At 43.7% G+C, this 14286-nt stretch overlaps 1 protein-coding gene across 4 annotated transcripts in view; it reads left to right on the top strand.

Moving 5' to 3' along the window:
* OTOF (otoferlin) overlaps positions 1-14286 on the top strand; it is a 141660-nt gene that overhangs the window by 86363 nt on the left and 41011 nt on the right. For all 4 annotated transcript variants that reach the window (XM_006835217.1, XM_006835216.1, XM_006835218.1 and 1 more), the window contains 3 exons: positions 7805-7878; positions 9480-9606; positions 10078-10132. In XM_006835217.1, the coding sequence (XP_006835280.1) occupies positions 7805-7878; positions 9480-9606; positions 10078-10132 (256 nt within the window). The remainder of the gene's footprint in view (positions 1-7804; positions 7879-9479; positions 9607-10077; positions 10133-14286) is intronic.

A 14286-nucleotide genomic window follows, 5' to 3' on the forward strand; every position in this document is an offset into this window, starting at 1 on the left:
CACTATGGGTCGGAATCGACTCAACAGCACTTAACAACAACAAAGTCTTGGTATAGTGCCACGGGGTAATGCACTGGACTGCAAGGTTGGTTTGAGCCACAAGATCCGCAGTTCAAGCTCACTAGCTGCTCCTTGAAAACTCTAGACAGGGTCACTATGAGTCTGAACTGACTTAACAGCACTTAACAACAACAACTTCTTGACGACTTTAGCATATGAGATAAAGTAAACTGACATTCGTGATTATTTTCATTTGTATAACAGTAGGGAACCCCTGGGTGGTACAAATAGTTAACATGCTCAGATGCTAACTGCAAGGTTGGAGGCTTGAGTCCACCCAGAGGCACCTCAAAAGAAAGACCCAGAGATATACAAGGGGGTCAAAAAGGTCACAGAAAAGTAGAATTGAAAGATAAGGATATTTTTCCACAGAGTTTTTGAAGCCCCCTTGTACTACTGAAAAAACAGGCATTAAAAACCCTACGGAGCACAGCTCTACTCTAACACACATGGTTCAACATGAATTAACTCTACAGCAACTGGTAGAGCAACCGAGCTATTGAAAGTGTGTTGCAGTTGTTATTCTGTGTCATTGAATTGGTTCTGACCCATAGTGAATCTGTATAGGATTTCCGAGGAACGGCTGGTGAGCTTGAACTGCCAATTTTGCAATTCAAACTGACTATGCAGTCTAGTGCATTAACCCACAGCACCACACCAGGGCTCCATTGAAAGAGTGTTGTTGTTGTTCAGTGCCGTCAAGTCGATTCGGACCCATAGCGACCTTGTATAGGATTTCCATGGAGCAGCTGGTGAGCTTGAACCACCAACCTAGCCATTCAAACGACTCTGCAGTCTGACACATTAGCCCACAGCGCCACAGTAGGGACATGGATTTCTAAGAAGAGATTAAACAAAGTTGCAACTCTTCAATCTAGAAAGGAGAAAAGTGTGGGAACAGCTTTTAAATCTCTGAAGGGTTTTTATGGGTCAAAGTCAGTTTCTATCTCCACTGAGGCTAGATCAGTGAAAATAGGTGTAATTTACAAAGAGGAAAAAGTTAGATTCAACATTTGAAAAACATGTGATCCCTTTGGTACATGAGATTCTGGGATGGGTAGACTGGGGAGATGGGAAATGTATTTCCATGATATTGTTTGTTTGAGTGTTGCAATGGTGCAAATAGGGACAGCCAAGAAGCTAGCTATTCTGGCAAACCCCAAGTCTGGATAAGTATGTGTGTGTCTCTGAGACCTCCTGGTAAGGTGAGGGCATGTGTAAACAGGTCAGTTTGAAGATAGGGATGTTTGAAGGGTCAGTTTGTCCTTCTCAAAAGTGGAAAGATCATACAATGTGATTGAAATTTAACATACTTTGAAAGACAACTGTGAAAATTTTAACTATGAATTGACTTATATTTGGGGCATGAAAAATAAAGGAAATAATCCCATCAAGGGACACTTGGAGAACATGTCCCCAAACTTTGAGGATTTGGTTGTTTAAAGAATGCAACAAAGGACCACAGACCCAGTTTCTCTCAGACAGGAGCTTACTCATCCTAATTGGCTGAGGTCTAAACCTGGAAAATCCCTGAGGAAATCAGTGGTGGGACAGAGCCCTGGGAGTGAATGGGCACTGTCTGCAGCTCATTTATTTACAACACACCATTCTAAGTCCCAACTCCTACAACAACCTAATGACCTTAAGTAATGAAACCCTCAGGCCACTAAATTTAGTTTGGCAAATGTTCCCAAGACATTATGAATGGCAAGCTTTCCCCAGGAACTTGCTGTGCATCATCCAGCCATGATGAAATGCTGTTAAATCTGCTCCACGGAATGAGCAAGGACATCTTCAGATCCACAAATGAAAAGAAGACTTTATAATGAGTGAACGAAATTTTACTTCTTTTCTCTACAGAGAAATACCAGTCTAAATTTCAGGCACACGTCATTCTGACAGTGGTGAGCCCAGCTGACAGGGAACACAGATAGGGTTTTAAATCCTCAACAGTCCTAAGGGGCCAGCCTTCCCTGGGCTTCTGGCTCCCATGCTTTCATGCACCCATGAAAAAAGAGCTCACTTGGTTGTAAGGTAATTTTTCACTGAGTTGAATTCTGGCTGTTTCCTTTTTCTCTTTTTTTTTTTGTTCTGTTTCTCACCACACTTGATATCTTTAATAACTGTAGAACCCAAATAGACCAAAACAAGAAGTTATTCAGAAAAAATAAAGGCTCAGTACACTAGTACTCCCATAGAAATCCCTAGGTGGCACAACTGGTTAAGTGCTATACTTTACTAACCAAAAGGTTGGCAGTTCAATCCCATCCAGAGGCACCTTGGAAGTATAGGCCTGGTGAGCTGTTTCTGAAAGATCACAGCCTTTGAAAATCCCACAGTCCTTCTACTCTGCACACAGGGTGTTGCCATGAGTTACAATCAACTGACAGCAACTTGCAACAACAGAAACCTAATCAACAAATTACATGTTTTTGAAATCTAAGTCTTTAATCAAGTATATAATCTTTAAAAGTCCCTGATTTTGTTAACCTTTTCAAAAAATAGGCTTTACCCCTTTGTCAGGAGAAGCAGAAATGTTGTTTTCTGAGAATTGGTGTTGTACCTGGGCAGCAAGGACTTTTCCATAGTGAACTCTTTATGAGTCATCCATCAGAAATTTACAAAGGCACTGACAGTCAATGACATCACTCTACTGCTCCACAGCACAGATGAATGGAAGAGTAAGTCAGGGAGAAACTAACAGGCACAGGGATTCTGAACATTACTTTCACCTCTTCACATTTCTACATTTTTCATAAAAGGAAAAATGCATCATTTTGAAATATTCCCAGGCACACGGAAGTCCAACCAGTCAGCTTGTCCACTTGAGATGGTTAAAGCTATTCAGGGTCAGGAAATAATGGTTGGATAAGCACAGCTTTTTGTTTTATTTTGGTTTTAGGCCTCAATCTAAACTTCTAAATATCTTTGTTTTAAGGAATCAAGTGACTTTTGAATTCAGAGGCCATATCTGAATAAGGGAAACCCAAGGCCCTTTTCCACTTGGATTGGTCAATTGGCTTAGTGTCCAACAACTACCCGCATGCCCTCTTGGGCTGGGACAGCAGGGTCAACTTTTGATCTGCCATCTGAGAGCACTTCCTTAGGGACAAGGAGGGTCTATGACTAGAACAGGCTTCAGTGGTTTGATGCAGGTCCACATGAGATGCGATGGATACTCTAAGGATGAGACAGCCCATGAATGACTATACAAAGCCAGGCGCTGGGCAGCTCAGGACAGCAGCAGTCTGCGCAGTAAATAGTGAGGCTGGGCAGAAAAAAATCTCCAACATGGAGACCAGAAGGGCCCATGGGCAGACATGAGGAGGATTGAGGGCCTGCACCAGGCATGCTTCCTGGGAATACTGTATTTTTCAATATGGCATGCCCTGTAAATAATGTGAATAATGCCCATAGGAAACTAACTCTTGAGGGGCTTGAATGGGTTGCATAAAATATATAATGCTCATCTTTTGTATAAAAATATGATACTCCTGATATAAGGATACAAAGTTCTGGTATGGCACTGTAGGATAAGTACTGGAATGCTAACCTCAAGTTTTGTTTTTGTTGTTATGTGCCATGGAGTCGGTTCCGACTCATAGTGACCCTATACAGGGTTTCCGAGGCTGTAAATCTTTACGGGAGCAGAAAGCCTCATCTTCTCTCGCAGAACAGCTGGTAGTTTTGAACTGCTGACCGTGAGATTAGCAGCCCGATTCATAACCACTACGCTACCAGAGCTCCTTAACCTTAACCTACTAGACAGCTTTTAACAGCAACAATATAGGGGTAGCACCAGCACTTAAAGGCCAATGTTGTTGTTGTTAGGTGCTGTGGAGTCGGCTTCAACTCATAGAAATCCTATGCACAACAGAACAAAAACATTGCCTGGTCCTGTGTCATCCTTACAATTGTTTTTATATTTGAGACCATTGTTGCTGCCACTGTGTCAATCCATCTGATTGGGGGTCTGCCTCTTTTGTGCTGACACCCTGCTTCACCAAGCATGGTGTCCTTTTCCAGGGACTGATAAGCAGGGTGCCTGGGAAGGGTGGTCCCTTTCCCTCCACTACAACTGCTTCAGTGGCTCCCAAAATCTCTTGCAGGGAGACATCACCTGGGCAATGTGTTGAGAATGCCAATTCTTGACCCTCAGTCCCAGAGAGTCCAATTTAATAAGAATTTGCACTTTTAATCAGCAACTCCAACTGATTCTTATGTGAGAGGCCCAGAGAAGGCAAGTTTCAGACATACTGGTCTAGGGATCCTGAGAATTCCTGTTGCTTGTGGGACTTGGGGAAAGCCTGGTAGGTCTAGAGAGAGAGGTATCTTAGAGGAAAGCATTATCTTATTTTACTACCGACTATCTTAAATGGAAACAAAGACTAATTTACCATGAGTTCTTCTGAACAGCAAACAGGATGTGAGATAATAATCAGGGTCGCTATGGGTCAGAACTGACTCGACAGCACTCAACAACAACAACAAGGGGCAATTATTAAGTAATTTAGGAACTGTGGTTGCATTCTATACTCTTGTCAACTGTAATCACTACTTGTTTACGCTGATATTTCTTTAGTTTTTGTGATCAGTACTGCCCACCTGGATGAAAGAAATTGATTTGAACTGAAAAATCAGCAGTTCAAGCTCACTAGCTGCTCCTCGGAAGCCCTATACAGGATAGTTATGGATCAGAACTGACTCAACAGCACTTTAACAACAACAACAATAAATGTCAATTGCTCATATCTCCTATTCCTAAACCAGACCCAGCCTTAGTTTTTCACAGGCTGACAACTGACAGGACCAGAGCATGTTGGAGGTGCACAATGACAACAACAATGACAAGAGAGCATTTCCAAATAGGCTCCACACTTGACAAATAGCTGCACCTGGATTTAAAAAACTACCCAAACCCATTGCCATCAAATCAATTCCAACTCATAGCAACCCTACTGGGTATCCAAGGTTAAAAATCTTTACAGAAGCGGACTGCCACATCTTTATCCTACAGAAAGGCTGCTGGATTCAAACCATCAATCTTTTGGCTTGCAGCCTAGTGAATTAACCAATACACCACTAGGGCTCCTTAGAAAGCCTTTAGGGGGCTTCAAAGTAACTAGACCTGGTGAGTCAAGGAGAAGAACCAAAGTTCTGTCCAAATGGAAATGGCAGCAACTCTTACCATTTTTACAGGCATATATTGGTCCCTGAGTCGAGCACAATTGTTTCCAATAGGTCCACTGATCTGCTCAAAGCACGTCACTAGTATTTTAATATTAATAGTTGTCTCTTTCAAAATATGTTGCTGATTAGGGTACTTCTGAATGAGCCCCTTCTCTGGACATGGTCTAGGGACTCTTCACAAATGGCATCCTAATTTCCAGATTGTGCTAGCCCATGGGCAATCCTATACTTACAAGTGCAGGCCCTAGAGAATTTCTGCAAAAAGCCCAAATGGTTTGGATTGGATTCACACTCCCAGAGAAGTGCAATCCCACAGCATCAAGGCAAATGAGCTAAGATGTAGTGGCAATCTGGCTGGCCTACAGACAGGAGCCTTAAACTTCAGTCTCTCCTCTGCCACTTATTGTGTAACATTATTTTAACCTCTTTGATCCTGTTTTCTCATTGTTTAAATGAAAAGATGCATATGTACCTCAAATGCTATAAAGATATCATGAGCAAATATTTCTCATGGGAAAAATTTATCTGAGAAAACCTCAGGCCCAGAGTATATGACCAAGAAATGTTATATAATCTCTTCTTGGCTATTTTCTTCCCACATAATATATCTCCTTTTATTAGAAGGAGGACATATTTTTTAAGTATTCCAAAGATATCAGCTTTCCTTTTTGAGAGCTTCTCTCCTTCCTTCCCTCCCTCTTACATGAATACTGGATAGAGCAGACTCATCAGTGTCATCTCAGCATTGTTTCACTTACCTTGTCACTTTATAGGAAAGCATGGATATGTCAAGGTCTGCTAAACTATGAGCTGGTGCTACATGGTTCTTAGTTGTTCTTTCATTGAGATGCAGGCACACACCCTCCATGGCTTGGCCTACACGTGAGTAGTAAAGTGACAGTCTGGCAGGTCTTGGGGAATGAGATTGGCTCACCAACCTTGAGTAGAGGGTCTTGAGGTTTCTAGACCATCTCTATATAGGCAGAAATGGTTTCCCCAACCTGACATTAGCCAGCATAAACACAGGGGTCTGGGGAGTGGCCATGGCCCAAAGATGGTGGGCTCTGCTGTAAATGAGTCCAAGGTTGGAGTCTATACCATGTCCCATCTGGACCTGCAGGATGATTAGCCACACCCTGGAGGAGGGAGAATTGGAAGTGGAAGGAGTCAGGTATCCAGCTCATGCAATATTGATAGAGTAATGGAATACTGCACATTACCCTCTACTGATCCTACTCTAGGTGCCTCCTGGCACCAGGGACCATAGGCTCGTGCAGAGACATCACTGAAGGGGCAGTGAGGATCCCCTACCCCTTTTCCTCACCCTCTCTGACTTCAAAGTTCCTTACCTGGGTGTGCAAGGCCACACCAAACAAGAGGAAGAGGTAGGAACTATGGAATCTATCATATGTTCTTGTGGGTTAAGGGGAAAGCCGGCAGTGAGAGGGTGCAGGCAGAAGGGGGAAAGCCAGGAATAAAGCTATATGGGAACAGGCTCATCTTTTTCTTTTCACTGGGACCTAAGGAAAATCTCAGGATATGAAAAGGCAAAGACAAAGGGAAGGTCCTGGAAGCTCTGTAGAGAGGCTGCCTGGACTCTGGGGGCCGGGCACAGTGAGGTGCTGGAAGCTGGAGCGGTTTGTGATCTGGGCCCAGAAGGTAGTAGTCTGCTGGGAAAGGAGAGAGAGTGATTTAAGAGGATGCAGTGGGGACTGGAGGGAAATAAGAGAGAAACAAGGATTGGGTGTGGCGCTGTAGGATAAACATTGGACTGCTTACTACAAAGTAAGTGGTTCAAACCCACCAGCAGCTCCTAGGAAACCCTATACAGGGTCACTGAGTCGGAGCTGACTCCACAGCACTTAAAAACAACAAGGAGTGGATAAGGAAATTGTGTGAATGGATAAGGAGTTTAGACCATGTGGTGGGTATCTATAGAAAGCTCCCCAGGTTTTGAGCATCAGGGCCATCTGAGAACTGAATAGTTAATCTCTCCCACATCTCCCACCTTCTCCTCAGCCTCTGCTCGTCTAAATGCTCTCTGATCCCTGCCATTCTGTTCCAATGCTTTCTGTCTCTCTGGTCACCTAGTTTTCTTCTAATCGCTGAAGTGAGGCACAGAGGCAGGGAAAATGAGTTTGGGGGTGCTGACTGATCTCAGAGTTCTGAAAAGACAGGACTGAGGTTATGTTGAAGAGCCCAGGGTCCAGCGGTGCTCGTTGCACAATAACTTCTTTTAGAACAAGGAACCTTTCTTTGTTCATTTGAAGAGGTGAGAGTTTTCCATACCATGATCATACAGCCTCGAAGATCCTATACAGAGTAGCTGAGTGGGAACTGACTCAACCCACACTTAATAACAACAGTCCTCTTGAAGGCTCCCAGTTTGGGAGTGTAAGCCCTCCCCTACATCTTGGAATCAGTAGGTGAGGGGCTACGGTATCAATCTCCCTTTCTCTCAAGTGTGTTTTTGTGTTTCCCTCTCCTGTGTTTCTGTGTGTGGTCCTGGATGCCTCCATTTCCCTCCACCTCGTTCTGGCGGTCCACTTCACAGAGCTGGGAGAAGCGTGTTCTCAGCCATGAAGCTCGGCAAGAATCGGTCCCACAAAGAGGAAGTCCAAAGATCAGGTATGGAAGTCTGTCTCTACCACTGGTTCAGCCCGCATTCCTAGCAGTGCTCTCCAGCCATCTCTTGCACGTGACCCCATCAAACCCCTCCCAAACAGGCTCTTTTACTATTGGCTTGCGAGAGCCGTCTGGGCGGAGCTTGCTGCCCATTGGCTGGCAGAGGAGACTCAGCGCCCGAAGTCCGGATCTTCAAGGAAGTGGACTCCTCTAGCGACAAGGGGTTCCCACAGCGTCAGAACTAGCCTAGAAATGAGCACAGAATCCTCTGTCAAATCTGTATTTTATACTGGGCTCCGGTGTATTACTGCGTTGGATTACAAAATTCATTTGAACCATAAGGTCAGTGGTTCAAGCTCACCAGCTGCTCCTCGGAAGCAGGGTTCTATGCAGGGTCGCTATGGGTCGGACCCGACTTGACGGCACTAAACAACAGCTGCTATGTTTGCTCCCGTTATTTTTTCCACACAGAAGCATTTGTCCTTTCCTAGAATTTTTAATTAAGGGAGGGAATAATAACAACAACCAAAAAGAGAACGATGGTCAATTCTCCAATTCTGGGAGAGTTAAAATCCCAACAACCTTTGCCTAGCTGCATCACGAGACTGCAGCCTGCCCACTGGACACAGTGAGGTGAGCACGCACGCGCGCACCCCCAAGCCAATTCCAGCAGTGCCCTTCTTAGATTCAGAGGATACAGAGGCTAGCTGACGTCCAAGCACATCCACCTTGGGTGGCTTCTCGGAATCATCATTTCTTCGTATCATTAGATTAATACACACTCGGGCAGGGTTAGATTCTCGCCCTCCTCTCTGCCCCCTTCAGCTATTGTACCTGGATACATACTTTCCTATGCCTCAGTTTCTCTATCTGTGATATGAAAATAAAGTTTATGTTGACAGGACTTGGCTGTGAGGACTCCAGATATGTGTGTAAAGTGCCCAGCAGTGTAACCTGGCACGCAGTAGCCACTCAATGAATGGTAGTCGTTGTTATGAGAAGACCATCAGTATGGGTTCTTTCTTCCTTATATTCTTCCACAAAGGATTGTGGTTGTTAAGTGCCTTCCAGTCAGTTCTGACTCATAGCGACCCTGTATAGGGTTTCCAAGGAGCAGCTGGTAAATTTGAACCACCGACCTTGCAGTTCAAACAACCTTGCCATCCAGTGCATTATTCCACAACATCACAAAGGATAGTCAGTGCTTTAAGTATGGTACAACGAAAGAGTTGACATTCAAACTAAAAAACTTAGATTAGACATTGTTGTTGTTGTTAAGTGCCATCAAGTCGAATCTGACACATAGCGACCCTATATAGGGTTTCCAAGGAGCAGCTGGTGAATTTGAACCACTGACCTTGCAGTTCAAACGACTTTGCAGTCTGACATAATAGCCTACAGCGCCACACCAGATTAGACATATATCAATTAAAATATATAATCAAAAGCAAGGTAGAAACCCCAGCAGATATACAGACCATAGCATTCTGAGCAGGTGCTATAGGTAAACCTTGGATTTGGCTCTAAGCTTCCTGGAGGTCAAATTCAAAAGGAAAACAGTCTCTGTTGCTCTGTACAATCCACTTACACAGCCTTCTTCCCAGATGAACCAGCGGTGCTGGAGATGGAAGACCTTGACCGCCTGGCTATTCGGCTGGGGGATGGGCTGGACCCTGACACCGTGTCTCTAGCCTCTGTCACGGCTCTCACCACCAATGTCTCCAACAAGCGGTGAGTGGGCAGAAGACCTGCATCCTTGATTGCCTCCACCGCATCAGGCAGGAATCAGTTTGCTTGGAATTTGGATGGGGAAAAATTGGTGCCAGTGGACAGCTTCTTCCTAACCCTGTCCCTTTTCTACTTTTTCTTGAACTCCTCACTTCTCTCCTTGCAAAGACAGACTGCAGCAGCTACAAGCCTGGGCCCAGGTCATTAAATACCAGTGAGGCTAGGCACTTAACACTCCACAGAGCCATCCAGCCCATATTTTAACCTGTTGACCTAAAATCTGTCTCCCTGCTACTCTCTCTGTTAGTCCTCTCTATTAGGGCCTCTAAGAATAATCCTTGAGTGGTTGATGCTCAGAATTCTGTCCGTCTGCCCTTCTCCAAGGTCTAAACATTGTCACTCCCCATCTCCCCAGCTCCTATGGTTCCATCATCCCTAGTCTGACATAGTATCTTCCATACTTCTCCCTCTTAGATCAAAGCCAGACATTAAGATGGAACCAACTGCAGGGCGGCCCATGGATTACCAGGTAGGTGGGCACCTGGACGCTTCGTACCTTTCAGGCTGCTCTAGTTAGTGTCCTGGACAGATCTGTGGTAGCGAACCTGTGGAAGCACAGATCTGGGGGCAATGGAGAGCCACACGCCAAATGTAAGTTTCTAAAATAAGCTTGTTCCTGAGCAATAAATTAAGGGCGAGCCTGAGAACTCTGTGCTGGTTGAAGCCCTCCCAGAATTTCATGCCCAGAACTGGGCTTTATAAAGTAAGAACTAAGGACCTGGAAAAACTATAAAGAGACTAAAGACAATCGCCAAAAGAAATATTCAAACAGTTAAAATAAGAGAAAGTTAGTTTGCAATTGTTTTGCTTTGTTTTATTGTTGGAAGTAATGCTGACATATTTCTGGATGATGAGAAAATTGGTGATTCTTTCTTCTTTTTGCTTCTCTGTACTTTTTAAATTAACATCTAATTTCTTCATTTGTGCTTTATTTAAAAAAAAAAACTAGAGAGTGTTTCGGCTCCTTGAAGAGTTAGGGGTGTCATCCCTTCACGTCTCTACCCAGATCCAAATGGAAGGTGTTCTGAGACTTCTGAGCATCCTTCCAGGGGACTTGGCTCAGGGCTTTATTTCTCACTATGTTGAGACCAGAACATTCTAATGACAAGGACCCCACACTCAGATACCATTCCCTTTGCAACATCACTGACCTACCAGACTAAGGGCACATAGAAAATGGAGTTGATGATGTCGGTGCTGTTAATGTAACTGTTGCTTTTGTTTTGCTTGATGGTTTACAATCTACAAGGCACTGTGCTAGGAATTGTATAAGCATATGTGTTTTCCCATTTAAGTTTGTATTATTCTTACAAGCATATAAGTATTATTGCATTTTATAGGTGAGAAGCGGAGTCAGGCTCAAGAAGGTTTAAGGAACTGGGCCCAGGCCACACAATCAGTTAAAGCTGGAGCCAGGATTCAAACACTAGGATGTCTAACCACAGACTGTAGTATCCCTATAACCAAGATGGGTTGCTTGCTCCCTTTTGGCCCCTTGTCCCTTAACCACTCTACTTTCTCTCCTGCTTGTTTTCAGACTGCTTACTGATAGAGACTTTTATTACATGGGCCACACAGTTTCTTCTCAAAGACTTTTAACATCTTCTGATTTTAGCAAATCAGCTGTTGTATTTAGCCTAGTAACATATTATTTCTTGACAAGTTTATTCACAACTCAAAAGCAATTTGTTAATATACTTCAAGAGAGAGCTATGAGGATGCGAAGGTGAAAGTATTTTTACTTCCAATAAACGCAAGGGTGAGTCCAAAAGTATTGCTACTAGGTTTCAGTTCATACATGCATGGCTTTATTCCAGAGAAGATATGTTTAAACATGTCTCTGCGATCAGTGGTTGGCTTCAGACAACTTCTTACAGTAACATGCTCATCTTAATCTCATTGGGATACCTTCAAAAAAAAAAAAAAGATCCAATCAAAATGGTGGCTTCAACTGGGATCTTCTGGGCCAGTTAAATTCAAGGCAGAGATGCTAACTCAGATGATCGTGGTAACTATTTTTTGGAATCTCAGGGGGGTGATCTTAATAGATTTTCTCAAAAAGACACAGAATGCTCATGGGAGCTTATTACAAAGAAATTTTAAGAAAATTGAAAACTGCATTGAAAAAGGCCAGGAAAGTTGCACCAAGGAATTTTTTTTTTTTTTTTTTTTTTATCGTAGCAATGTACTGCTCATTCTTTGAGGGTAACAATGGCTGTCTTATGAGAATGTCATTGGGAAATTTTACCCCATCCACCGGACAGCACTGATCTTGCCCAGTTGGACTTCTTTTTATTCCCCAAACTCAAAGAACATTGAAAAGGAACATGATTTGAGTCCCTCCAGGATTTCAAAACTACCATTTTGACATAATGTAAATCAAAGTGTGCAGAATTCTTTGGTGAAGGGTTGTTGTTGATAAGTGCTGTCGAGTCAATTCCAACTGATAGTAACCCTGTGTAGAGTTTCTGAGGAGCAGCTGTTGGGTTTGAACTGCTGACCTGGTGGTTCTTATGGTTCACAGTATGGTACTGCTCCTACAGCGCCACACCTAAGGTAAATTAAAGATATAAAACACTGCCTTCTAGGTGAAGGATATGTTGAGAAACAATAGCTTCACATCTTGACACTTTTTATTTAGTAAATGTTTCTATGATTTTGTAGCAATACTTCTTTTGCCAACTCCCACAGAGTGTATAAAAGCAGCTCTAGTGGTGCAATATTTAATCATTCAAACCAAGAGATCGGCAGTTCAAACCCACCAGCCATTTCATGGGGAAAAGAGCTGACAGTTGCTTCCATCAAGATGGTGGTTGTTGTTCTTGAGTGCTGTCGAATCAGTTCCAACTCATAGCAAACCTGTACAGGGTTTCCGAGGAGTGGCTGGTGAGTTTGAATTGCTGACCTTTTGGTTCACAATCTAGTGCTTATCCTGCAGCGCCAAACCCTTCCATAAAGATTACAACTGAGGAAACCCTATGGAGAACTTCTACTCTGTCACATGGGGTTGTTATGCATCGAAACACTGGACAGCACACAGTAACAATAATTAACTAATAAAGTCTACCAGAAGGGATTTCACTGTGTTGGAGAACTTGGCTGTGATAAGTTAGAAAGACTTCAGAAAGCACCCTCACTCAGCTGGTGAGAGGAGCAAACACTGAGGACTCTGAGCACTCTCAAAGTTGGATAGTGCTGGAAGGGAGCCTGGGGGTGAAAAGATCATAGCATAACCGTACACCTGGCCTCTCCTGTTTAGAATGTATGTCATGGGTAAACCCATCTGATGATTGGCAACTCCCCAAACCATACATAGGTTCCTCTCTCTGAACCTCTCTGTGTAATTCCCCTATCAGCATGAGCAATGTTCTGCCCTAAAGCAGTGATGTTCTTGCAGGTTGAGGAGTCTTGGGTCTCTTCCTCACCCTCTCTTCCTGACCTCTTCTCTTGAACCATGTGCCAAGAACTAATTAATATGTTTAGTTCCCTCAGAATCCTGCAAACATCTCTCCAGTTTTCACCTCCGGTGCCACTGGCTGCCCCCAGATTCAACTGCATTAATTCACCCACTTCCTACCTGGTATCTCTGCTCTCATATTGCCTCCTCCGTTCCATCCTCTATGCAGTCATTGGAGTGATCTTCTCAAAACAGAGGAAACAAGATTGTTACTTGATATGAAAAATCCTTCCATTCCAGTTTGAATTTTGAGTCACTGAATTCATAGACAAAAGTCTATTTCATCAATTTGTAGCAATTTCAGCATTGTTTCTGGCAATGGATGTCATGAAGCTACCTGGATGTTATATTGCTTATCTTGCAGGGAGATGATGGAATAGTCAGTAATCAAAAGAGTCTCCCTGGTTTGCTGGTCAGCTGATCCTTTTTGTGACTCTAAGTTTGCCTTTTCCTCACGGAAACCCTGTACAGGGTCGCTATGGGTCGGAACCGACTCGACGGCACTTAACAACAACAACAACAACATTCTGGAAATACCAGGAGAGCCCTCTTCCAATGACTGGAGAGTGGAAGGAAAGAATAAACCTTTCCTCCCTCAGAATCCCAAAGAACAACCTTTTTTTAAAAATAGCAGTGATGCATTCCCTACTTTTGAGCCCCAGGGATGAGATGGAGGTAAAGGGGCAATAGGAGTGATATCTCATCCAGTATTTATGGCCTTACCTCTGTCAGTAAGGAGCCTCCTTTCCTGTCCCTACTTCTCCCCTTCTGCCCTCAGCCCCTCCCCTCTCTACTTCTCACCTCTTATGTCAGAACTTATAACCAAGGTTGTCAGCCACTGTTGGCTCCACTTATATGAGGTGAAAACTTTCAGATCCTGAAAAAGGGAGGGGCAAAAAGACTGTCACTATGGTCTGGCCTCCAGATGAAAACATAAAAAAACCAATGAACCCTTCCCAATAACAAGATTAATCTCCTGCTGGCCTTATCTTTAGTACCTTGTAATGCCCAAACTCTGTCTCCTTCCCAGTCTTGAGTTACAACAAGCCTTTTTGGGGGGTGGTGCTAAGAAACAAGGGAATGAGAAGGATTCATTGTCAAAGAAAATGGTGGTGGTGGTGTCCTGTGGAGTTGGTTCCAACTCATAGCGACCCTGAATAGGGTTT

The sequence above is a fragment of the Chrysochloris asiatica genome, unplaced genomic scaffold (assembly GCF_000296735.1).
Source record: "Chrysochloris asiatica unplaced genomic scaffold, ChrAsi1.0 scaffold00016, whole genome shotgun sequence".
Classification (NCBI taxonomy): domain Eukaryota; kingdom Metazoa; phylum Chordata; class Mammalia; order Afrosoricida; family Chrysochloridae; genus Chrysochloris; species Chrysochloris asiatica.